The 26,621-nt window shown below is 40.1% G+C and overlaps 2 protein-coding genes and 1 long non-coding RNA gene across 4 annotated transcripts; 2 read left to right on the top strand and 1 right to left on the bottom strand.

Moving 5' to 3' along the window:
• Nucleotides 1–397: 397 nt before the first annotated feature.
• Nucleotides 398–24,734, top strand: LOC120715393. Its single transcript, XR_005691622.1, has 3 exons — nt 398–1,009; nt 18,881–18,886; nt 24,721–24,734. It is a non-coding gene; the product is annotated as an uncharacterized LOC120715393 (long non-coding RNA).
• Nucleotides 6,576–14,585, top strand: LOC120715377 (butyrophilin-like protein 10). The gene is made up of 6 exons (XM_040002354.1): nt 6,576–7,289; nt 9,849–10,181; nt 10,287–10,322; nt 10,588–10,869; nt 11,016–11,144; nt 11,541–14,585. The coding sequence occupies exons 1-6, from the start codon at nt 7,220–7,222 to the stop codon at nt 11,627–11,629; spliced, it is 939 nt and encodes a 312-aa protein (XP_039858288.1). The 5' UTR covers nt 6,576–7,219; the 3' UTR covers nt 11,630–14,585.
• Nucleotides 14,646–26,464, bottom strand: LOC120715376 (CD276 antigen homolog). 2 transcript variants are annotated; one of them, XM_040002352.1, is made up of 6 exons: nt 26,334–26,464; nt 16,551–16,889; nt 16,341–16,376; nt 15,444–15,728; nt 15,203–15,334; nt 14,646–14,752 (listed from the first exon to the last, which is right to left on the bottom strand). In XM_040002352.1, the coding sequence occupies exons 1-6, from the start codon at nt 26,398–26,400 to the stop codon at nt 14,664–14,666; spliced, it is 948 nt and encodes a 315-aa protein (XP_039858286.1). In that variant the 5' UTR covers nt 26,401–26,464; the 3' UTR covers nt 14,646–14,663. The 2 variants fall into 2 exon arrangements, with proteins under 2 accessions (XP_039858286.1, XP_039858287.1); XM_040002353.1 differs by lacking the exon at nt 16,341–16,376.
• Between the last annotated feature and the right edge of the window lie 157 nt (nt 26,465–26,621).

Genomic DNA, 26,621 nt, shown 5'->3' with positions numbered 1-26,621 from the left:
CATCGTTCAGTTTGTTGGAGAACTTAAAGTCTGTTGGATGTTGTTTAATGGCTTTGATTAGTGTAATAGTTTGTTACTAATAAATAACCATAAAAGGAAATGCAGTACAAAGGCAAACACAGAGTTTGTACAAACACTTCTTGTTGTTTTTAACTCTTTTGTGCAAGGTGAACTTGAGTGATTTGAAGGACATCTAAAATAAAATGTATTCATATTATTTATTGTGTCACAGTATGCTCAACCATCCAAGTAAGGAAATCCCAAACAGTTGATTCTGTTCATCTGGACGTAGAGTTTTCAGTGGGAGAAATGCTTCTTCACTCATCCAAGTGACTCCTTTTCCCACTGAAAACACAACGTCCAGATGAACAGAATCGAGTGTTTGGGAGTATTATAGCTACCATAGGCTGAGAGGCGGGGTACACCCTGGGGTACAGGTCGACAGTCTGACGCTGGTCTCGACATGAAGACAAAAGTAAAAACTATCTCTGATTTCTCAGAGTTACTGTTTGTGGTTGGGGTCCCTGAGATTTTGGAGTGAAACACTCAGTTTTATGATCAATATGATCTCACTGACTCCTCACAGCAGTGTGACGCACGCGCACACACACACACACACACACATTTATATCCTTGTGGGGACATCTCATTGACATAATGCTTTCCTTAGCCGCTTACCCTAGCCATCAGAAATGAATGCCTAACCCTGGACGGAGGAGACAGCAAAGAAAATCTTCACATCATGGTGTGACACCCTAGGACTGGGCGATATATCGAGTTTTTAAATATATCGATATATTTTTATACGAGATAAAAATATAGATGCAACACATTTATACAGCCGTATTTCGAATATGACTAAGAAAGGCGTAAGAGAAAGTAGTTCCTTCCAATTTAGAGATCCAAATGATATAGTTTCTTTCCAGTGTGTTTCTGTTAATGAAAAACTACAAGTTTACCCCAAAGTACTAAAATATCGATATTTTAATATGAGAAAAAAATCGACAGTGTGCCTTATGTATGAATTCTGGTTGTGCTTACTGACCGCGAACCGATTTTATGTGGTACACGCCGCTCAGAAACCTTTCAAAAAATGTTTTAGTACGACTTTGGTAAGCTACGAAGCCGCACCACTTGATGGATTGTCGGAGCATTACAGCTACCGTAGTCTGGAGCCTCACGGAGTGATACGTACTGTGCTTCAATGTAATATTACCGTGTTGTGTGTGTATAAGGACTAGGACTGGGCGATATGACCCAAAATTCATATCTCGACATTTTTTAGCTGGATGGCGATATACGATATATATCTCGATATTTTTTTAAAGCCATAAAGTAAGAACAAAAAGAGAGTTCTTAGTCAAAGCTGTGTCCCAGATCTCACACAGGCACTTTTATTAACATACAGCGTAGATGTACATGAAAAAATTACGCCCCAAAAGGATTTTCTTGGACCAAGTCAGAGAGTTTGTGAATGAAGTAAGTGTTCAATTATTTTTTAGTTACATTTTAACTTGACTTCACTGGGGTCAAAGTTTTTGTGTGCATGAATGTGTATAAGAACCTTGTCTTTGTCTCTTGAAGCTCACCTCTGATCTATTCAATTCAATTTTATTTATATAGCGCCAAATCACAACAAAAGTCGCCTCAAGGCGCTTCATAGATCTTTGCAAGCTACTGAAAATTGAAAGAAGTGTCACAGCAGCTTACCACCCACAGACAAATGGCCTCAATGAAAAGACCAACTACAACATAAAAAGGTATGCCTAATATTTGTATGCAACAGTTTTTAGTAACATTATTTATGTTATTCCAACTTAATTGTTACTTGGTAATTGAGTAGTTTCATTACTGCGTTTACATGTTTCAATGCCTGCATTTAGAGCCCTCTGAAGATTGGTAAATGACCAGCAGAATAACTGGGATGTGTCTTTTAATTGCTAATTCCGATTAAATTTAAGATTTCTAACATCGTTCTGCCAGAGGAAACAAGGTACAGTGACTATGTACAGCAGGCTCAGCCAACTCTGGGCCTCCAGGGCCGGTGTCCTGCAAGTTTTAGATTTCACCCTGGGTCTACATACCTGAATCAAATTAGTTCATTACCAGGCCTCTGGACATGTTGAGGAAGTAATGTAGCCATTTAAATCAGCTGTGATGGATCAAGGACGCATCTAAAACCTGCAGGACACTGGGCCTCGAGGCCTGGGTTTGAACACCACTGATGTACAGTCTAAAAGTGAAGCGCAACGTGCAGTTAAAGAAAAACAAACAAACCCAAAAACAACTGCACAAGACAACATTGCAAAGTCCCAAGACAAGCTAAAGGGTGCATATGCCAAATGGGTTTTGAAAAACTACAAAAATGTTGTGTATGATGTGGGAGATGAAACAATTCCTCTAAACACGAGCAAATGTGTTAGACTAAAAAACACTGAGGGAATTACTTTAAAACGTCAATACAGTATTGACACATCAATATAGAAGTCCAAGTCTGTCACAGCTCAACTCAACCTGTAAAGAGTAGCCCAACTTTTGAGATGCCTCCTTGCAGTCCTACAGTTGACCCTCAGCATCATCAAGTGCTGCAAAATAACAGACCTTCTGTTATACAATTTGCACCCAACAGCTGAGGTAAACTCAATACGCAATGATTACATTTAATTTAGGTGGGCTTATTTATTTATTTGGACATCTCTCTCTTCATGTTAACCCTGGGTTAACATAACGTGCTCCAGTGAGACATTAAACTTCAGTAAAACTATGCAGTTATGAAACATAACTTTAAGTTGAGCCAAACCGATTTGCTCAGTTGTAAATAAAACAGTGAATTAAACATGACCCACAGACAGAAACAGAGTGAATTAAGTCCAGTGTTTAATCTCCAGTGAGAGCTAAAACTCAGAGGTTTTAAAGCTGTGTGCCGGTGACTGGATATCAGCCGCTGATAAAGTGGCGTGTAGTTTTCTAGGTGTCCATCGCTCTCCGTTTCAATCCCGTTTATTGTCTTTATCCCAGGTCAGTCACTCTGATGGAAACACAAGTTCCAGCAGCCCTGAGCTCAGGAAAAAAAACAAAAAAACAAAACTACATTTACTTAACTTGTGCAGAATAATGCGCTGACATTACGTTATATCAAGCTTCAGCTGCCCATGTTAAGCTGTGACTATCACCAGGTAACGTGGGTGTTTCCCGAATAAGCAGCAGGTGTTAAACAGCTGACAGGTGAGCAGGATGTATGCAGGTAAACTGAGGCAACATCCACACTAGCCCGGATAGATTTGAAAACGCTCTGTGTCCACACTAGCATTTTCATTTGTTTTCACAGAGTTGTGCGTCCACATTGAAATGGCCGAAAACGCTTGTTTCATTACTGCGCATGCGTGAAACGCAAGACGATTCGACCTGCCTCATTTCTGTCTGCCGCTTATTTACTTTCCAGCTCTTTGAAACGTTGTGGAAAAATGTTGAGGGAAAAGCACTGAGTTTTTTTAAATGGACTAACAATGAGGTGGAGTTGTTAGTCATATGGTGCAGTCACATGTCTGCATCATATGACTAACATGCGTCATCGTTTTAGAAAGTCTCCGTTTTCGCTGTCCACTATTGATGGTGAGATGAAGCCTCGTGATGAACTGAAGCTTTCCATCCAACTGGTCGACTGATGGTTCGAAGCATTGTGATGATTCATTTGCTCTACTGCGCCATCAAGTGGATGATTCAAGTAAAACAGGCTTTTTGGTTATAATGATGTGATGTGTAAACCTCTAAACTGAATAAATTGTTTTCATGGTTATTTATCCCGAATATTGTCTCAGTATGTCTGATACAAAAGAGAAAGTGGAAACTATCAGGACAGAGTTTTGGTATGATTGTGTAACTGTGTAATCATGCTTATGTACATCTGGATAATGACACAAACTAGTGTGTGGTGCTTCACTTTTTAATAAACTAAAAGACAGAAATCACATTAATAATGGATGGCATTTATATAGCACTTTACAATTCCACTATTCATTCACTCTCACACACTGGTGGAGGCAGCTACAGTTGTAGCCACAGCTGCCCTGGGGCAGACTGACAGAAGCGAGGCTGCCATATCGCACCATCAGCCCCTCTGGCCAACACCAGTAGGCGGCAGGACACAACGACCGAGATTGTCCGAGCCGGGGCTCGAACCGGCAACCTTCCGGTTACAAGACAAACTAATTAATTAAATGTCATAAATATGTATTTAATTAATTAATTCCAAATTTAATTAATTATTGACACTTAATTAATTATTGACACATTTAATTAATTATTTAATGGTGTATTTAATTAATTCATTTTGGCAGTCCTGGCATTCCATAATTCTCAATCTGATATTATGTGCACACACATACCTGAGAACCAAGCAGTTTGTTTTTCCCGTTCTTCTTGGGGAAGCAAAGGAACCAGGGTTTCATGCAGATGATCTGCATCAAGCAACACAGACAAATTCTCTGAGACTGAATATTACAATCCTCAGATTGCATTAATTCTTTAATAACCTTTGTGGCATTTTTAATTTTATTACTCTTAGTGTCACGTTCTGTTTGAAGCCTTTCAATCTTATTTTCCAACGCCTTAGCAGTCGGTTTCTGCTGTCTTTTCTTTCCATTAACATCAACACATTGTATTAATTGGTGCGTATCCTTTTTTCTTTAAAACGTTACAAAACCCAAACATTAAACTGCACCTTATATGCCACACAGCTTCATTCTAACATCAACTTAATGACATTCCATACAGTAAATTTTGGCCGCACAATTAACAGGAGAAATGTATCCCTCACTAATCTACCTATTAAAATTAACTAGCTAACTCAGCATAGTCTTCTGTGCATACTAGCGGTGGGTATGTACCTCCATACCGTCAGCCGTGAGGAAGACAAACTGTCTTCAACACAAACTGCGGCGGTACTCCCAAGCCAATGGCTTCAGCAGCCTGATGCAAAACAACTAGAAAACAAATCAGTATAACTGCCTAATGCAGCTGTACCGCTGAAACCTAACAGGGGAATAAATAACTCCCAAAAGAAATCCGTTGTGCGAAGCTACGGGCTTACTCTAAAGGCTGCGTGGACAACGGCAACAGCAAACCATGACCACCAATAAAACATTATCGATATACAAATAATCCAATAAAATTTACAAACATTTTTGTTTACTAGATATTGCGGCTCCTCCAACCAATGGCCGAGCTATTTGTTCCTTTTATTCCACATTGTACTGTCCAAACCCACAAATGAGTACATAGGATCCAATGTAAAACATGCACAAACAAACATGACTGCAACTCAAAAAATATTATACTAATTAGCCTCCTATGCCAAACTGCAACATCAGACTATGGCATCAACTAGTGCATTAAACTATACATCAAGCTGTGGTCAACATAAAGTTTCCCCTCATGCTCACCCTACCTTTTTGCTCATTAAACTGCAGGTGCGGTGAACAGGAGAGTGCAACCACGTTTATCATCTAATACACCCGTGAGTCACGCCACACAGCCGTGCACCAATGTGTGCATTTAAACCAACCGTGCTTATCAAAAACAGGAAACACTCACATATTGTTCCTACAGTATGTCTTCAGTTTAATTATTGCAGTAATAATGTAATAATTAGGACCCGGAATAGGGTGTAAATGCGTAGCATTGGGTCACGTGGTGTTCTTTCCAAGCTCCTTAGAGTACGACGACCTGGATGACTGAGAACCTTCACACGTCACATGGTGTTGGTTGTAGTAGTAATTGCTATATCACCTGTTCGCTTACTAAGGGATTTTTTCTAAGTGAGTTGGTGATCGGGGTCTGCTGACCGCTCAAGCCTGGAATGTTTTGATCACAGTTGTTTTGGATGGTTTTTAGGGATTTTCATAACAAATAAAGGAACCTTAAAGTTCGTCTTACATTTGAACCGCGGGCGCGTCAACAACTGGTGCTGGTCAGAGGGCCCGGTGGCGCCAGTGTCCGGCAGCCTCGCCTCTGTCAGTGCGCCCCAGGGCAGCTGTGGCTACAATGTAGCTGCCATCACCAGTGTGTGAATGGGTGGATGACTGAATGTAGTGTGAAGCGCTTTGGGGTCCTTAGGGACTAGAAAAGCGCTATACAAATGCAGGCCATTTACCATTATTCCCCTGTTCAGCTGCTCGGCGACTCAAAGGTTTGACAGTCGCCAATGACGTACTTACAGTGAGCGGTTTCAATTTGGGGTTTTACTGTTTTCTAACAAAAATGATCTAATTGCTCCATCACTGCTCTGTCAGTTCATTTATACATACATTTAGAAGATATTTTCGCTCAAAGCTTAACATTTGAAATATTTACTGTCATTTGTATTCTTAACGTTTTCCTGTCCTGTGACTGAAGATGCAGTCAGGTGAAAGAGCACGGATATAAAATCCTCACAGTCTTCATTTCAACAAACTAAAAAAAGCAACTGCAGACATTACAAACACGTGACCTTACCACTTACCGTGGATCAAACTGACTCACGCCAGAGTGAAGCTGCCACCCTCAAGAAAAAGAAGAACTTCGTTTCACAACTCGCCAACCAATCAGAAGGCAGAGAGCATCTTATTGTTACACGGATAAGGGAAGATTTCGGGTTTAGATTCAGCTTGATTAGTTTCGGTCTCTAACTTCAGCTCTGTGATCATGAGGAAGTCAAACATGTGGAGTCTTGAAGTGACGACTGTGATCAGAAAAACACTCCTATTTAAATATTTTCGATTTTTGTAAATCAAATGAAACCTTTGGACTGTTGTTCAGATAAAACTGGAATTTCTTAAAAACATTGCCCTGGTGTTTTTGACTATTTTATGATATTTCGTGATTGTCAAACAGGATCAGGAGACAGAGATCGTTTTTGATTTAATAAAGAAAAAAGTTTAATAATGTAAAAATGGAACCAGGGCTTTAAATTAAACTGTCTAAACTATGAGAGTTTAAGGAAGCTGCTCTGCTGCAAAGGAGAAAAAAAACAAAACAATCACGCGTGACCTACAGCAGTGACGCATACAGATTTAAAGCCCTCCCTGTGGTTTGTTGCATTGTGTTTGTGCAGAAGTGTGTTTAGTGTGCACAGCGAGAGTTTTAAAGTTGTAGTTTTTAGTGTTTAATAAACTCGATCTGATCGGACTTTTTTGACTCTTCAGGCGCTATAGTTCAGTTTGCCTGTTACAGCCTCCCCGTCATGATACATCAACTCATCAATCTGATAATCGCGATCCTTCTGTCTGCAGGTACACGAGGACGCGAAGACGGTAAGAAGCGAATCAGCATAGTACTCAAATAATGTTTACATACATGAATAACAACAGCTGACCGTCATCAACAACACTCATTTATTACAGACAGCTGTGTTTGTTTTAAAGTCTTTCAAACTTTAGCGATGTGATGTTTTGTTGAGACATTTTCAAACCAATTAAACTCTGGATAAAAAAAATATGCGTCACAAATCGTTGCCCGCATCTTCCGGAAATATAATTGAACAGTTTGGGGTTGTGGGGCGGGTCCTCTCCTCGTGTCGCCTCGGCTCCTTTGCTCGTCTCTTTGACATCACCTGATCTGCTCTCCCTCTGTCTCACCCACGAGTGAATACAAGGACTTTTCATTTTGTGGCTTCCAAGACGAAATGACTAACGGAGGAGTCAGTCTGTAAGACGCTCTGTAGTTCGTGTTTTGATGCGTAGAGTTCACACTGAGCACCGTGACAGAGTCCGACTGAACCCACAGCAGTGAGCCGGACTTTGGTTCAGACGAGCAAAGAGACGTTTAATAAAACAAAACACATTTCGCCTCAGAACCAAACTTTGAAGTGACGTCACAGCTGTATGTGTAACGTTTTTGTTACGGCCCAAACTGCTGGGTCTAAACCTCCAAAAGTTGATTCTGTTCATCTGGACGTAGCGTTTTGTGGGAGAAACTTTTCGTCACTCATCCAGGTGACTTCTTCAGTCTCAGCTGACTGCAGGTTTCCACAATCTTATAAACAGGACATTGGCATAATGACTGAAACCAGCCCACTGAAGGAACAATGGGCTGGGAAGTCAGTTCCTTAATCTTAATCATGCAAATTCTCATGACCACTGATCAAAGCCCACTGATCAATAACCATGAGTCCCATTCACAGAGAGTTGGGGAATGGCTGCAATCACAGCATGTAAGATGGTAACAGATGGACCCTTAGGCCCCTCCTCGATTCAGAGATGGTCTTTCCCTTTTCACGTAAATGGCCTCCTTGACTCTGCGCTCCAACCAGCGTTCCTCCCTGTCCAGGATGTTACATCCTTATCATTGAAAGAGTGTCCACTGGCCTGTAGGTGTGAATAGACTGCAGAGTCCTGGCCTGACGAGGTAGCTCTTCTGTGTTGTGACATCCTCTTCGCCAGAGGTTGTTTAATGTATAATTAAATGATGTATAAATCCTGGCAATTTTGGAGATTTACTTTCCTGGATGATTGAGAATGCATCAAGATGCTGTGTATAAAATCAGTGTAATTCCACCACAGTAGGTGCCGCTGAATGGAAGCTGTAAGTGCGCACTTCAATCAATCCTGAGTGTTTTAGAGTCCACTGTGGCTGTGCAGAGGCAAGTGTTACCGAAAAGTAGTCCCAAAACTTATGGTTGTACCACATGGTCACACCTTTTCCAATTCTTTATTAAACAAGATCAGAAAAATGAAAATTTTAAATCTTTATTTAAATTATTTGAAAAGAATTTACAAAAGTAAAATGATTTCTATATTTATCAACAGTGATTGGAAATGACTGAAAGATTAATTGGCTCTGTTTTGAGTTTTGTTCAAAAAAGAATGACTTCATATAGGCAAAAGTATATATCACATATGCAGGACATCTTAAACTAGTTTTTTAATTAAGCAGCAAGGCAGAACAAAATCAGGGCTGTATCAAGACACGAGGACTAAACCCCAATTCAACCAGACCCAGAACTGATCCAGAATTAAAACAGGACTACAACAGTTCAAAATCAGGACTACTTTAGGCCACCAATTCCCACCGATTTACTCAGAACCAGAATCAAAACAAAATCATCATAGACCTGCACTATTATTGTATAGTTTTTATAATGTGCTATAAGCATGTGTGCACTTTTATAGAGCTGTTTCCAGTTTCGTTATACCATGTATAATGACAATAAAGGCTTTCAATTCAACTACACTTATTTTTTTAATTCTACCAAAGAACAGTATTTAGACTCTGAATAGTTTATATAATTATTTAGTCTTGTTGTGCAAACAACCCTGCATAACTTAATAAATATAAAACTTGAAAAATAACAAACCTAGAAAGTTACACTAGGTACGAGTTACATGTTCTGATGAGTTTTGGTAAACAACCATTTGACTAACATGTGTCTCACCTGCTCTTGTTCCATCTCTGTTCCTCTCGCTCCCTTATTATTAACAATAAACTTAGAGTATATGTACTCCTAAATTTGATGAAAGTGATAAAAAATAGACCGCTCTGTCTCTCTTTATTCTGACAGTTAACTAATTCAAAAGATATTTCAATATTTATTTATCTAAAACAAAAACGTTTACTCTAAATTGATGTTTAACAGTAAAAAAAAAAAGGTTTTTATGTTTTCTCCCTAAAGTATATGTAAATATTTGGTTTCAACTGTTAATATATTCTCAATATTCTCAAATAAATGTGTCTTCTAACTAACATGATGTAAACGTGTCAGAGTAGCTGAAATGGCATGTGTGTGCTCACTGTGTTCTATATTATCTACATGTTGTATTTAGCTCTTTTTTTTTTGTTTTTTTAAAAAGAATAAAAAATATGATTCGTTCCAGGAGTCGTCACGGTGGTTGTCTCAGAAGGAAGTGATGCCATCTTACCCTGCTCCCTGAGCACCAATCAGAACCTGGAACAGAAGCTCTTTGATTGGAAGAAAGATGACCAGAAGGAGGTTTTCCTGTACGCTGCTCGTGACGAGTACAATAATGGACGTCCAGGTCAAGACGAGCAGTTCAGAGGACGGGTCTCACATTTCCCACAAGAGCTGCAGTTTGGTAACGCCTCCATCATCATCAGAAACACCAGGCTGGCTGACAGTGGAGTCTACACCTGTGATTTTCCACATCTGCAGCCGGAAGGGAAAACGTTCAGAATAAAGCTTGATGTTGGTGAGTCTTTTATTTTGGAGAACATCCTGGAAAAAATGGTGAAGACCATTTTTCTACCTGAACCAGGTGGTTTAAAAAAATAAATTTAAATGTTTTACCTTGCAGAGCTTACCCTGAAGGATCGATCAGGTGAAATCGCAGGTGAGTGATGATGTCATTGAAGTGTCTGTAATCTGTGTGAGCTGCTCCCAGTTTGGGTTTAGGAAACAAACAGATCATCTCAAACTGTCCTTTGTGATAAACCTCAGTTGGGCTGGATCCTGAACCTGGTTTGTTGTGCTGCTGTGGACAGTATTATCTGGATGAGAGTCAATTACTTCACATGAATGATAAACATAAAGACAAAGACTGGTGATTTTAAAGATCAGCACTTCCTCCTTTCTCTGCCACCGTGCTGCGTTCACAGGTGCTGCTCCAAAGCCCGACATCAGGATACTTAATACCACCGAGGACGGATTGCAGCTGAAGTGTGAGGTCAGAGGTGCTTCTCCAGAGCCTAAAGTAGAGTGGAGGGACAGTGATGGGAACATCCTTCCTGCTGAGGAGCCACAGGTGTCACGCACAGGAGAGCGCTATGACATCACCCTCCTCACCACGGTGACCAGAACATCAACTGACCGTTTCCACTGTGTAGCCACACAGGAGGAGCTCAGCCATAAAACTGATGCACAGATCTACCTGCATTATCGTAAGTTTTTTTTCTGTTGTTTTATAATAACTGTAATTATCAGATCTTTTTATTCTTTAATAGATTTCTTGGCACCGTTTAAAAGGTTTAGTTGTGTATTTGTTGCATCCAGCGAGGCTGCATCAACCTTTTATTTAATGTTTCAGAGAAACCGACAGAGGTGAAGTCCTGCAGTCCTGGAGTCGGTTCATGGATCGGTGGGATGTGTTTTGGAGCAATTGCAACTTTACTTCTTCATTTTCTTAAAATAAAAATCAAATATCACATCAGCAGAGGTAAGTGTAAATAATAAAAACACTTATTTTAACATGTCAGACGTAGACATCCATGTAACAGATGCTTAGACCAATGTTGTGTTCAAATTGTTGACATTTTATTCAGATATCATCTGGTTTTACAGCTGATACTTTGGATTTATGGATTTATTTATCATTTAAAAATGATGAAAAAACTGCAGTTACTAACAAACATTTTGATTTCAACCAAATTTACAGCCACCGTGTCTCAGTTTTCTTCTATGAAGCATGTTTAGCTATAAATGTGTCTTATTTTATTTTATCAGATTTATCTGCTGTTTTCGTTTTTCTCTGTGATCACCGAAATTAAAGTTAGTTTAAATTTAATATCGTAAACTGACTGTATGTAATATATATATATTTTTTCTTCTGTAGTTTTTCGGAGGAAACAGAGACGCACAGAGGCGTCTGAGCGTCCTGAGAACGGTGACACAGAGCTGACTCTCAAATCAGAACCTGTTTAGCATCACAGCTGTTACACAGATGTGTGCACAAAGGTACATTTCAGTTACATTTGGATCTCAGATCAACATAATCGACTCATCTGTAGTCTCAGTTGTTTTGTGAGCTCACTGTGGGCTGTGAAACGTCAGCTGTTAAATCCACTGACAAAACCAGAAAAAGGCTTTAATGAAAGTGCAGCGAGTTACGAGGACACCTGAGGTGGTGTTCAGGCCGAGCAGAGTCCTGCTGTGATCCTAACAGTGGATTAGGAAAACTGTGTTTTTATTCAGAGATCTGAGAAGCTGTGACAGTTATGATGTTTGTACTGTTAAAAGTGATGAGGACATATTTCAGAGCCCAGCTGCAGTCCAGATGTTGCTTCTTTTATACTGTGTATTTTATTATTGTGTAAAGCAGGTTGTGATGCTGGTTTTAATAATGGTTAATGTTACTTTTAGCTGATGGTGATCAGAACAAACCAAAGCTTCCTGAAAACCTTTGGTTACTGTTGTAACCTGAACATGAACTTGATGAGATTTATTTATTTTATGTTATTATTAGCACTGTTGCTTTTTGTATTTGGACTTTAAGACAAAGTATTTTTTAATATAAATAAGGATGAATGAGGTGCTGTTGACATTGTGTTCATAAAACTGTCTTTTATAACTATTGTGTCTGTATGGATATTTATAACTGCAACATTATGTGGTCTTTAAAGCAGGTGCTGTTTTTGATGTACAGAAAAGAGATGCTGTTCTTATGTATTAAACTATATGATCAACCAAACCTCACAGATCCTCTCACTGCACTTTCAGAGAGGCGGATTATATATAATGTGTAGAACTGAATAAATAAATTGGTGAATAATAATGTGAAACAAATTTTGTGTCAGAGTTTTTAAATAAAACAATTCTTCTTGCTGCTATAATTGATCATCTTAAAATCTCTGGTTCCCCCGGAGCTTCACATATGATAGGTCCTACTTTTACTGAATGCATCGTTGTCATCAGGTTGTATACAGTCTGTCTTCAAGCATGCTGTTGTACAACCTATTATGGAAAAAAACATTGACCCTAATGCTCACTAACTACAGGCCGATCTCCAAACTCCCTTTTATATCCAAAATATTGGAAAAGGTAGTTCTAAGACAACTTCAGACCTGAGAGTGAAAACACAGGTGTGTATAGAAGCCTATTGTATTATTAAAAATTATCTGGCAAGTCTGCCTCTCCTTCTGTGTATTGTTCATATCTCCAGTTTGTGTGTAAATGTTTCTGCTGAGCCACTAATAATATGATTGTGGCCATTTAACAAGAGGATTTCTGTCTGATTCTTAATTGTATCTGGATTAATTTGAGTTTTGGAAAAGTGTTGATGCACTTGATGTTGTCATTCTGTTTTTAAATGCTTTGCCTCAGTTTGATCATCAGCTCTTCAAAGAAGTGTCACATGACTGCTAATTTAAACACAGCAGAAGTGACCCACTCTCAGCACCTCGTCCCAGCAGACATGAAGCTGTCCAAGCTTTTTCCACGGGAGAGAAGGAAAAGGAGAGAAAACACATTAAAGAGGAGAGAGCCGGAAGCTGCGTGTAAGAAATGTCAGATTTTTTATGTTCTTAAATTCACTGGTGGTGCGTGGTGCGCTCCGCCAGGTAAATAAATAGCGCTACACCGCTCGTCTCATTCAGGGTGTGATTCACCGTGTGTGTGTGTGTGTGTGTGTGTGTGTGTGGAGAAATTTCATCCCTTGTGATCTGTATTTATCTGCCTCTCCCACTCAGATTTTTATCGCTTCATTTTGAAACTGTCCACAGCGCAAACATCAGAAATAAATAAACCAAAAAGAAATAAAACGGACATTGCAAAGGAAATAAATGTCTCACTAATATAAATGGAAACGAAGATTGGCATGGTGAACTTTGAATGCACGTAAAAACTACCATTTCACTTCACTTCAACAAAACTGATGAAAGCGACGACCGACCGAGTGCGGCCGAACCGCAAGTGCAGAGGGAGGGGCTTAAGTGTCAGTGCGCAGAGACAGCGGAGGAGGCCCAACTGCTGCGCCACAGTAGGCGCCACTGAAAGTGTGTAGGTCAATCAGTCCTGAGTGTTTTAAAGTCCGCTGTGTCTGTGCAGAGGCAAGGTTACCAAAAATTAGTCCCAGAACTTATGGATCTAACTGTATGCAGTAGTTGTATCACATGGTCAAACCTTCCCCACTTCTTTATTAAACAAAAGCAGAAAAATACAATTTAAAATCTTTATTTTTATCATTTGAAAAGAATTTACAAATGATTTCTATATTTATGGACAGTAATAATTAAGCTTTGTGGTGCTGAGCGAGAAAAAGTTGAGTTTAGAGCTTAATGTGTTTATTTGCAAGACTTTAAAAAGTGCGATACAAATATTATAAAATCAGCATCAAACTGCTTCATAAAATCATGAAAAACACAAAAATATCCATCATTTTGAAAGCAGCTTGATTCTTAAATACATCAATACCAGTTTTAACAGCACAAACTTCATCACTGTGAAAGGCACAGCTGCTGATGACTCTGAATAAAAACAGATTTCAACCTGAGAAATTAACAAACAGATGTGAACAAACTTCTAAAAGCTTTCACACTGACGTACAGTCAGTTTCCCTGAATGAAGAATCTCTGCTGCACTGATGTTTACAACCATCTGACATCTACAAAAGTAGAACCAGTTTGTGCAGGATCACCAGCACCTGCAGTCAGCACCTTCATAACCACCACTTTAACACACAGCAGCCATTATTACCACATTTCATAAGCTGCCTTTGTGTTCAAAGTTGGCTTTCTGCTAATTTTTAAGGCATTATGTGGTGAATCTGCTCCTTGTGGTTCGAGTCCCTGAGATTTTGGAGTGAAACAGAGTTGATATGATCAATATGATCTCACTGACTCCTCACAGACAGCAGTGAGAAACATGGAGACACAACGAGACAGAAAACAATAAAAGGAATGAAAATACACAATATTAAAAAAGTAATGTTGACCTCAGAGATATGAAATATACAAACACACTACAGCTGTGACGTTAAACAGTTTGTGAGTGAAGCGTCACCGTTACAAGCTTCCTTAGAAGGATCGTCTCTCTGGTTTCTCTGAGAAGCTGCAAAAGCAGAAAACGTGAGAACATGAAGGATGAGATTATAACATCATGTCTCTGCTTTACTCACAGATGGAGAGAAGCAGCAGTTTGTGGTAACTGTGGTACAAAAACATGTAGTCAGAATAAAATTATGATTTAATGCTCAGAACCTTGAATATTAACTGATAAAGTTTGGTGGCATCATGTGAAGATGAACAGCTCCATGTTGACATGAACGTGCCTGAAACTATCAGAATAATCCTGCTGTGCACACTCTGACTTAGTGTGTACACCAGGATTATTAATTATTAATAATTATGAGTTTTTATTTTCCTGTTTAAAGCAAAGGATTCAAACATAAAATGTCAGGAATGTGAACTCGACACTGATCAAATCATCTGTTATATGGCTGTCTAACCTTACAGGTATATGAAATAAATCATAAATAATAAATCCATTATTCTAACTCACCTTTCTTGTGTTTTCTGATGCACTTTGCAGCTACAGATGGAGCCAGAGTTGCAGCGACAGTCAGAACTCCAGAAAACCACAAACCTATGAGCACACCGACTCCACAGTGGGACTTCACCTCAGACGTTTTCTCTGAAACACATGAAAGTTCATGCAGGACTGTAGCAGGACGCCACACACAGCACACTGGATACACACAAACATTAAACACAGTCTAAACAACGACACAATAAGATCTTACCACAGTAACGCACGTCGATCTGATCACGGGTCACATGGCCCATCTCCTCCTGCGTGGCTACACAGTGGAAGAGGCTGCTGTTTGTCCTGGTCACCGTGGCGAGGAGGGTGATGTCATAGCGCTCTCCTGTGCGTGACACCTGTGGCTCCTCAGCAGGAAGGATGTTCCCATCGCTGTCCCTCCACTCTACTTTAGGCTTTGGAGAAGCACCTCTGACCTCACACTTCAGCAGCGCCTCGTCCTCGCTGATGTTCAGGATCCCAACAAACGGCTTCGGAGCTGCACCTGTGAACACAGCATGAAGCTGCAGTTACAGCACAAATGTGCTGTCATGCTCTCGTGTCCTTCTCTTTCCTGATGGAGATGTCAACACATCGTGTGTGAGAGCAGAGAAATAACAACCTTTACTACATGTTACAGCAGAGTTTGGGAGGACTTTCATTTATCAGCACAAACAGGAAACGTCCTGAGTCCAGCTTCACAGAAGTAAAAATGATGTCATCACTATTGAGCTTTCAGACAGGTTGATTTGTTAGACTGTGACCCAGAGTGTGACCTTACAGACTGATCAGAGAAATCTGAAGGCTTGACTGAGAACATCACTGATTTCTACATCTGCGCTCTGTGTGCTACGACTCTGTGCCCCAGAGGGAATGTACCATTACTCACACATTTGGACACCAGCACAGGTTTGATCCCAGTCCACACAGCAGCCTCTACAAACTGCACATGTAGAGCTCAGTGACGTCAGAGTCAGGCTCAGCACCGACTCCTCTTCATCGGTCGTTACTGACACAACCACAGATCTGATGTACATCTGACCAAAGTCACATTTCAGCAGGTCTCAAACCGCTCACACAGGTTACAGATGCACACATCAGTGACATCATCACTCACCTCTGATTTCTCCTGATCGATCTTTCAAGGTGAGTTCTGAAAGGCAAAAATTAAACATGTGTTTTTTCACACAGCATCATGAACTCATGATGGAGCTGATGTTTCTGCATCACCTTTGTGAGCATCTCTTGGTTCAGGTAACAAACTGATGAGGTGACAGCTTCCAGCAGAGTTATTAAAGGGTTTATTTTCACGATGCTTTCTACTCACCAACAACAAGTTTAATGCACAACCTTTGTTCTGGCTGCAGATGTGGAAAATCACAGGTGTAGACTCCACTGTCAGCCACCGTGGTGTTTCTGATGATGATGGAGGCGTTACCAAACTGCAGCTCTTGTGGGAAATGTGAGACCCGTCCTCTGAAGTGCTCGTCTTGACCTCGACGTCCATTATTGTAATGAAGGCCTCCATCATACATGAAGACCTCCTGTTTACTTGGTGCTTTTTTCCTCCAATCAAAGAGCTTCTGTTCAAGGTTCTGATTGGTGCTGAGGGAGCAGGGTAAGATGACATCACTTTCTTCTGAGACAACCACTGTGACTCCTGGACCTGAAGAATGAAGCATGTTTGATTCAGTGTGTTGAAATATGCAGTTCATAGTTTGACTGTAGCTCAGACTCAGTGTGTTCAGATATTTTACTTCACTTGTCTGTAGCTGAGGTCACTGATATGTCTGTGATAGGTTAAGCTCTATCACCATCTGGTGGCTTCTGATAGAATACAGGTGTAGGTTAATTTTCCTCATTGGTTTCATGTTTTTAAATAGACTCTTTGTGGATCTATTATACTATATTTCAGGCAAATGTGTAAAGCAACTTATTGTGAAATTATATTTTTTTCTCATATTAACATTTATGTGTACCATTATTAATCTTATCAATAATACTGATGTCTGTCAAAACACATTCCTGGAGACGTTACAGTCATTACAGCTTCTCTGCACTGCTTTAACACACTGTTAGAAACAGAAACCCCACTTTGTCAGTCACAGCACTATTTTAGTGTTACTTATAATTAATTAAAAAAAGAAAATCATAACTGATTTGAGGCGACAGAGAGGGACATAGGTGAGGAGGTAGAAAGTGCCTTGCTTTAAATTTCTGTGAGTTTCCATCAATGAGGAGCTTCAATTATCAATGAAGCTGCTGCTATTATGAAAAAGACCCAGCAGAGATTTTATTATCTCAGGATATTGAAGAAGGCTCACCTGCTGCAGGAGCAGCTTCTATCCCAACCAAACAATAGAGAGGAGACATTTTCTTTAAGTTTCCTTTAAGTACTTTTACCAAGTACAGTAAGATCACACAGATGTACTTCCAGTGTTCTGAAGGCAGGACTGTGGTGCACTTTTCTGCCTCGCCACTAGAGGGCGTGGCCGTTTTGTGAGTAATGTTTTGACTGGGATGAAAAATGGTGTTCAAATAGTCATGCTCGGGAGCAGTTAATGTGGGTTCAATGAGTGTGCGTCCATAAGACTGGTGAGTTGGTGAGTTACAGAATATTTCTTGTAACCACACACATACCCACACCCACGCTAAATCTGCCATTAAAGAGCTGAACGATCATCCCCTGTCCTCATTATTTTCTGGAGGGTCATAGTGGCATACCTGTGCACACCCTGCCATCACCACCGTAGAACTGAACCTCATATCAGAAATCATCATAACATCCAGTGAGCGGTTTCAATTTGTGGTTTCACTGTTTTTCTAACAAAAAGGATCAAATCCCCCCGTCAATGTTCTGTCAGTTCATTTCTACAGTAATTTAGGAGATATTTTCACTCCAAGTTGTACATTTTAAATATTTACTGTCATTAGTTTTCTTACCGTTTTCATGTCCTGTGACTGCAGATACAGTCAGGATAAAGACACACAAATATAAAATCCTCAAAGACTTCATTTCAACAAACTGATAAAAGCAACAGCAGCCCGATGGGTAGCACTAAAAGTGATGCAGGAATATATGCTGAGAAGCGAGATGCGGCGTACTTATATACAGGCGTGACGCCCACTCAGATCGGCCAATCAAACTGAGTCACATCCGCCTGCAATGAGGCCGCAGCAGTGTTACATTACGGTGTTGTCAGTGTTTTGTTTTTTGCGTGACTGTCATGTATTTCCTGCTTTACAATAACTCTTTAAATGAACATAAAAAAAATCATGGAAAGAATTTCCACGTGATTAAATTGCTTTATTTTAGCATTATGCAATTCTGTTACTCCAACTTAATGCACTCAAGTTGGACCAACTTAATTAATGATTGATGAATCAACATATTTACTGCATTTTGATCCAATATATTTTAATAGTGTTGATCCAACTTAAAGAGTTTTGTTCCAACTCAATTCAGTAGGTTTTCTCCAACTAATTTACTAAATTTGGTCCCAGCTTAAGTTAATTGAGTTGAACCAACTCATACAAATTAAGTTATTCCAACACAAGTCTTTAATGTTAATAGAAAGCAATTTAATCACATGGAAATTCTTTCCATGATTGTTTTAAGTTCATTTAAAGAGTAATTTTTTGGAGCATTTAACAAAGTCTAGAGTCTAGTTAGCATACATTTCACTATTACATCTAAAAGGCAAATAAAAATTTGTCATACACATCTTTTTGTTTTCTCCAATTTATTGGATTTATAGCAAATTTCAGATAACATATAAAGAATACATGAAATGCAAGTGCAAGTTACATAACAGAAAAAAAAGGAGTGGACAAAGCGGACAGTTAACCTGTTAAAACAAACAATGAATGGCTGAATCAGGTGATTTTCTAATGACCAATACAACTACTTTGAAGGTCAACAGATGCACTTTCAAAAAACAAAGAGCACCAATTTTGTGTTTTCTCAAAAGGAATGAAAAATGCATGGCATCATCTATCTGAAATTATTTTAGGTTCATGGTCCAGATACATGGTGTAGCTGTTGTAGTGGCAACATTTCTCAATGAGAAAATAGTGTTTTTCAGAACCTGTACTTTGTGTGCTGTTTGATAGTTCGTGTGCATCTAATTCCATAAGAATCTTCTGCAGGACCTCAAAGGTGTACCTGAGTTCCAGAGGGTAGCTCAGGTTCAGTGAATAGACCAGACCAAGCAACATTGCCACTGCAAAAGCTACATTGCCCAACTCACCCATTACTTCCACCCACTCTAGAACAATCATAACATCCCGAGGGTCATTGCCAGGCACCGCACCCGCTGATCGAAAGACACAGATTCCAAAGACTGTCTCTGCTATGGCAGTGGCGATGCTTTTATCAACTTCCTGTGACAATAAAACAAACAAAATAAAGATAATGATTTCTCACTAATGTCCATTGCAAACAGTTTTAAAAGTACATATCTGTTTTACATTAATGTAAAATGTAGTGTATGAAATGAAGTGTAAATGTTACATAAAAATGCGTGTATGAATGACGTTATTATAATGATATTATAATAATGATAGTATAAAACACTCAAGAATGGTGCGTGTAGTATCCAGTGAGAAAAATAAAGCTCTTACTTTTCCCATCTTAAAAGGTATTTTTTACAGCTACCGGTAATTTACAGGAAAACCCCACCCCCTGAAACTTTTTGTATGTAGTTCAAGCTTATCTTTGATCATCTCCTTAGTTAAGGATACAGGAAAATTAACATACCAGGTAATCCTTCACCAGCTTCTCAGGATCTTCATTCAGGTACACGCAAAGACCTTTGAGGATGCATTCTCTTCTGATTTCAACTGCGTATGTACGGAAATCCATCTCAACGACCTAGCAGTGGGATTAAAGAACTTTTAGTTGAATTAACAGGAATTTGTGAGAAATACAGAGGCTATTGTTTTACAGTCTTAATCTTTTCAAATAGTCTTGATGCATTTTAGACAAATCTGTCATTTTAATATTATTTTTTTACTTTGTGTATTAATTTAATCATACCATACCCCCAATTCAAGAAAGTTTAGATGATGTGTACATAAAATCAGAATGCAATGTTTTCTTGGTCTCAAAACTATATGTCACTTACAAATGAATATATTAAAGTTTTAACATGGGAATGTGATAATTTTTAAGAAAAATATTAGCTCCTTGAATTTAATGAAATGGCCTGCCAGCTCTCCAGACCTTTCACCACCTGATAACATTTGGCACGTGATAAAATGGAAAATAAGACAAAAGACGAAAATCTATGGGGGGGGGAATCAAACTCGCTGTTGAACCCATTTTGTAGTATAGGCCTCTGTAGAGCAGCTAGAATCGTGTATCAGACAAGAATGAGACAACATTCTTCTCCCAAAAGTCGAGCAACAGCGGTCTGTCCTATGAAGCCAGTTCTGCATACCATTATATGGATTAACACTGGTGATCAGGATAAGCACTCACACGAAGTTGGTTTTTAACTCATTAACTTAACCTAGGATTTCCCTGGCTCGTTTGAATTAAAGGGGTGGTGTTAGCAATATCTAACCAACCTAAAGGGAGGGATTCATGGGTCATATGACTCTTCTTCCATAAAATAATTCCTGTAAGTATACTGTAGAGACATTAACAGATGGTGATTAAAAACCTATAAAGAAGACTAAAATATAACAGTAAAAAGCACTCATTCTGTTTACCGTCTACAGTGAATGGTGCAGCAAATGTTGAATCTGATGTTTTAATAAACAGAGCAGTAAAATAAACATTGTAGTTCCACTAAATTGCTTTTCAGTGAAGTTGCTTAAAGTACTGTTGTTTATTTGTAAGGTGACATCGACACATTAGAGTCTGAAAATGTAAACTGGACTCACTTAGACACTAAAGCTTACCATCCCACAGCCTGATAAAGGAGACATGGAAATCACGTTACTTTGTCTGTAGATCAAAGTAAAATCAATTTCACTAAACAGATATTTTAGGTTAATTACAAATTTAACTGATTAGTTTTCTAAACTGTGTTCTAGAAGCTGCAGTTCAAGCAGAGTAAAAACGACTCAGCAGCAGATTAGAATCAAGTACAAAAACATTTACACATTTTTCTAACTCACTAAATTTCTATGTTCATTTGTAAGTAAAATGTGGTTTTGAAATGCAAATTCACTGCATTCTGGCGTTAGTTACACTTTACACATTATCCAAACTTTCTTTAGTTGAGTTTGTAAAAATATACAGTGGGGCAAAAAAGTATTTAGTCAGCCACCGATTGTGCAAGTTCCCCCACCTAAAATGATGACAGAGGTCAGTAATTTGCACCAGAGGTACACTTCAACTGTGAGAGACAGAATGTGAAAAAAAAAATCCATGAATCCACATGGTAGGATTTGTAAAGAATTTATTCGTAAATCAGGGTGGAAAATAAGTATTTGGTCACCTCAAACAAGGAAAATCTCTGGCTCTCACAGACCTGTAACGTCTTCTGTAAGAAGCTTTTCTGTCCCCCACTCGTTACCTGTATGAATGGCACCTGTTTGAACTCATCATCTGTATAAAAGACACCTGTCCACAGCCTCAAACAGTCAGACTCCAAACTCCGCCATGGCCAAGACCAAAGAGCTTTCGAAGGACACCAGGAAAAGTATTGTAGACCTGCACCAGACTGGGAAGAGTGAATCTACAATAGGCAAGCAGCTTGGTGTGAAAGAATCAACTGTGGGAGCAATCATCAGGAAATGGAAGACATACAAGACCACTGATAATCTCCCTCGATCTGGGGCTCCACGCAAGATCTCATCCCGTGGGGTCAAAATGATCATGAGAACGGTGAGCAAAGATCCCAGAACCACACGGGGGGACCTGGTGAATGACCTGCAGAGAGCTGGGACCAAAGTAACAAAGGTCACCATCAGTAACACACTACAACGGCAGGGAATCAAATCCCGCAGTGCCAGACGTGTTCCGCTGCTGAAGCCAGTGCATGTCCAGGCCCGTCTGAAGTTTGTCAGAGTTAGGCGGGGGAACTTGCACAATCGGTGGCTGACTAAATACTTTTTTGCCCCACTGTATCTTGTCATACCTGGGTGAGCCATCACCACCTACAACACCCCCTCCTCACCCCACACAAAAGAGGATTTCACACCTCCTCACCCCACACAAAAGAGGATTTCACACCACCTCCCCCCACCACAACTCTTCATATTCATGAAGCAGATGTGAGGAAGCAGTTCAAGAGTCTGAATGCTCGAAAAGCTCCCGGCCCAGACGGCGTGTCTCCTGCCACCCTCAGACACTGTGCAAACGAGCTGGCCCCAGTGTTTTCTGGCATTTTCAACTCCTCACTGCAGGCATGTCATGTGCCTGCCTGCTTCAAGTCCTCTACCATAATCCCTGTCCCCAAGAAACCTAGGATCACTGCACTAAATGACTACAGACCCGTGGCTCTGACATCTGTGGTCATGAAGTCATTTGAGTGCCTGGTTCTCTCCTATCTCAAGACCCTCACGGCCCCCCTCCTGGACCCCCTGCAGTTTGCATACAGAGCCAACAGGTCTGTAGATGACGCCATCAACATGGCCCTACACTTCATCCTGCAGCATCTGGACTCCCCAGGAACCTACGCCAGGATCCTGTTTGTGGACTTCAGCTCTGCCTTCAACACCATCCTTCCAGACCATCTCCGAGGCAAGCTTTCCCAGATGAATGTGCCTGATCCCATCTGCCGGTGGATCACTGACTTCCTGACGGACAGGAAGCAGCATGTGAGGCTGGGAAAGAATGTCTCGGACTCCCGGACCATCAGCACCGGCTCCCCTCAGGGCTGTGTTCTTTCTCCTCTGCTCTTCTCCCTGTACACCAACTGCTGCACCTCCACCCACCAGTCTGTCAAGCTAATCAAGTTTGCAGATGACACCACCGTTATTGGGCTCATCTCGGACGGGGATGAGTCTGCCTACAGGAGGGAGGTTGAACGTCTGGTGTCCTGGTGCAGCCACAACAACCTGGTGCTGAATGCCCAGAAGACAGTGGAGATTATTGTGGACTTCAGGAAGCACACAGCCCCACTCCCCCCATCATCCTGTCTGACACCCCCATCACCTCTGTGGACTCATTCCGCTTCCTGGGTACCACCATCACTCAGGACCTGAAGTGGGAGCCCACCATCACCTCCGTCATTAAGAAAGCCCAGCAGAGGATGTACTTCCTGAGGCAGCTGAAGAAATTCAACCTGCCAACACGGACGATGATGCAATTCTACACCGCAATCATCGAGTCCATCCTCACCTCCTCCATCACCGTGTGGTACGCTGGAGCCACTATCAGGGACAAACAGAGACTGCAGCGTGTTGTGCGCTCTGCTGAGAAGGTGATTGGCTGTAGACTCTCATCTCTGCAGGACCTGTACACCTCCAGGACACTGCGGCGTGCAGCTCGGATCTCAGCTGACCCTTCTCACCCTGGACACAGTCTGTTTGACCTGCTCCCCTCAGGCAGGAGGCTCCGGTCCATTCGCACCAGAACCTCTCGCCATAAGAACAGTTTCTTCCCCTCTGCTGTCGGAACAATGAACAATAAACGTATGACTGTTCCCACCACTAACACATGACCCTAGGCTGTGTTCACTGCATCACTCCATGTTTGGCACTGATCACCACCTGCACTCATGTATATATCATGTATATTTCTATCTACGTTAGCACTTTTAATTCTTATTCTTATTTTTATATCTTTATGACAGTATGTTTGCACTGAAGCACCGCAGCAATTTCCTAATGTTGTAAACCTGCTCAACATTTGGCAATAAAACCCTTTCTGATTCTGATTCTGAACTTTATAAGTCAGGTGGACTGTTGGGGTTTACAGTGTAGAAGTAGGCCACATCACTTGTATTAGCCTTACTTCTACTTCTACGGCCAATCGCTTCTACTGTAGGCGTGATGCTCTACTCAGATCGGCCAATCGTCACTTCTACTGTAGGCCGAATCACACATGATCATGCGGCCTACAGTAGAAGTGACACCGACTCAGTTCGGCTAATCAAACTGATTTGCTCAAGAGCAGACGTGTGTCCAGCTGTGGCTGGGTCATGTGATCTATCAGGTGACTTGTCAGCTTCAAATGCACTAAAAAGATTAAAGGTTTTAAAAACATTTACAAATAAATGTGTATTCTATATATCAGAATCAGATAAATAAAGGTTCCAACTGGAACCAAAAGTGTTTCTTTAGACTGATAGAAGAACCTTTTTTTAGCGCCACAAAGAACCTTTCAAACAATGGTTCTGAAGAAGAGCCATTTCTTTCAGTAGTTCATTGAAGAACCATCAAGAAATGGTTCTTTGGTGGGGCACCTTTAATGGTTTTTCAAAGAACCTTTTTAAAAACAGTTCTTTAAAGAAACAATTTAAAGAACCTTTTTAAATCTTTCAAAATAAAATGTACCATAAATTGAATTTGAGTAGGGTAAAATAAATACAAGCACATAGACATATATTACTGGTTTATTGCCATTTCGTTGTATATCAAAAAACAAAAAGGCATTTTAACCCTCAGCACAACATCACTACTAATACATGTCACATATTAGTCATTTAAACAGTAATAATTAAATATTTTTACTAGACTATAAATAAATACATATAAAAACTGAACTAAGATAACACAACAATTAATACATGTATTGTTTAATTAATAAAACACCAGAAAGTGATAAAAACACATTAGAAATAGCAATAGCTTCATAATGGACCAACAAATCAACACATTTTCATCAGCATATCTCTGCATGTTCAGTAAAAACATTTCAACAAGTTTTTGAGTAAGATTATCAATGAACTTCAGCCTTACGTTATGTAAGGTAAGTTTCATGTTGGACTCATGGTCCTTCATTAGTCCAGTTCAGGACAATGTCTCTTACATATGTATCATATATATCAAATACATTTCATATATAAACAAGCCGTTGTATCAGTTTTTCACGGGTGTTTCCTGTCAGCTGTAGCTCAGGTCACTGATAAGTCCAACATACAATCTACTGTGATAGGATGAGCTCTATCGTCTTGATGCATGTTCAGTCATCCAGGTAAGCAGATCACAAAAGGTGGATTCTGTTCATCTGTAAGCAGCGTTTTCAGTGGGAGAACTGAACTGAAAGCGCGTGAACAGGTGATCAGAATCAACCTTTTGGGATAAACTTTTGCCATCTGGTTGCTTCTGATAGAATACAGGTTTAGGCATGTCCTCATTGCTTTAATACTTCTAAATAGAAGCTGTGCTGTGGGCAGAACTTTGTGCCATTAGAAACTGAATTTAAATAAGTTCAATTCAAATTACAAAGTTCTGCCCATCTATCATACTATGTTTCATGTAAATGTATAAAACAACTTACTGTGAAATAACATTTTTCCTCACATTAACATTTATGTGTACCATCATTAATCCTCATAATCTTATCAATAATACTGATGTCTGTTAAAACACATTCCTGGAGACGTTACAGTCATTACAGCTTCTCTGCACTGCTTTAACACACTGTTAGAAACAGAAACCCCACTTTGTCAGTCACAGCACTATTTTAGTGTTAATTATAATCAATAAAAAAATAGATTTGAGGCGACACAGAGGGGTGTTCAGGTAGAGGAGGTAGAGAGTGCTTTGCTTTAAATTTTGGGGAGTTTCCATCAAAGAGGAGCTTCAATGATCAGAGAAGCTGCTGCTATTGTAAAAAAAAAAAAAAGACCCAGCAGAGACTTTATTTCCTCAGAAACCTGAAGAAGGTTCACCTGCTGCTGGAGCAGCTTCTCTCCAACAACTATCACTGAACTGAACTCCATCCTTATTCTATTGTATTCTACTGATCCGTGTTTATCAGTCTAAACTGCTGCTGACTGTACCGGAAAGCAACAGAATATTTCAAATGAGCTCCAAAAACTGCAGACAGAAGTTTTCTTTAAGTACTTTTACTCCAAGTACTGTAAGACCACCCAGATGTACTTAAAGTGAGCGATAAAAGGATCCAATTCCTCATTTCTCATTTCTGCAGAAATTTAGAATATTTTCGCTCAGAGCTTTAAATATTTACTGTCATTAGTTTTCTTACACTTTTCATTTCCTATAACTGCAGATACAGTCAGGAGACAGATGCACAAAATCCTCACAGACTTCATTTCAGCAAACTGAAAAAAGCAACGGCAGACGGATCGGTCAAGAGCGGGGAGCTGCTGCGAGCGAAGACGAGAGGAGAGCTACTGCAACAGAGTGCGAGTTGACCGGGCTTTATATACGGCGAAAAAGCTCCCGACCGACAGAAATGTTCCCGACCGACGACGGCCCGCCTCTTTCCACGCCCGACGACGGCCCACGGCCCGCCCCTTCCATGACCAACGAT

The sequence above is a fragment of the Simochromis diagramma genome, unplaced genomic scaffold (assembly GCF_900408965.1).
Source record: "Simochromis diagramma unplaced genomic scaffold, fSimDia1.1 OVJJ01000438.1, whole genome shotgun sequence".
Taxonomy (NCBI): Eukaryota; Metazoa; Chordata; class Actinopteri; order Cichliformes; family Cichlidae; genus Simochromis; species Simochromis diagramma.
The sequence above is the reverse complement of the archived record's forward strand: the minus strand, read 5'-3'. Positions and strand labels throughout refer to the sequence as shown.

Coding starts and splice junctions, on each gene's coding strand:
- LOC120715377 (XM_040002354.1), top strand. CDS start 7,220: ATGATACATCAACTCATCAATCTGATAATCGCGATCCTTCTGTCTGCA. Junction 10,870..11,015: donor ACAGATCTACCTGCATTATC/GTAAGTTTTTTT, acceptor TTAATGTTTCAG/AGAAACCGACAGAGGTGAAG. Junction 11,145..11,540: donor CAAATATCACATCAGCAGAG/GTAAGTGTAAAT, acceptor TTTCTTCTGTAG/TTTTTCGGAGGAAACAGAGA.
- LOC120715376 (XM_040002352.1), bottom strand. CDS start 26,400: ATGAAGTCTGTGAGGATTTTGTGCATCTGTCTCCTGACTGTATCTGCA. Junction 16,377..16,550: donor GTGCATTAAACTTGTTGTTG/GTGAGTAGAAAG, acceptor TTTGCCTTTCAG/AACTCACCTTGAAAGATCGA. Junction 15,335..15,443: donor GATCGACGTGCGTTACTGTG/GTAAGATCTTAT, acceptor CATGTGTTTCAG/AGAAAACGTCTGAGGTGAAG.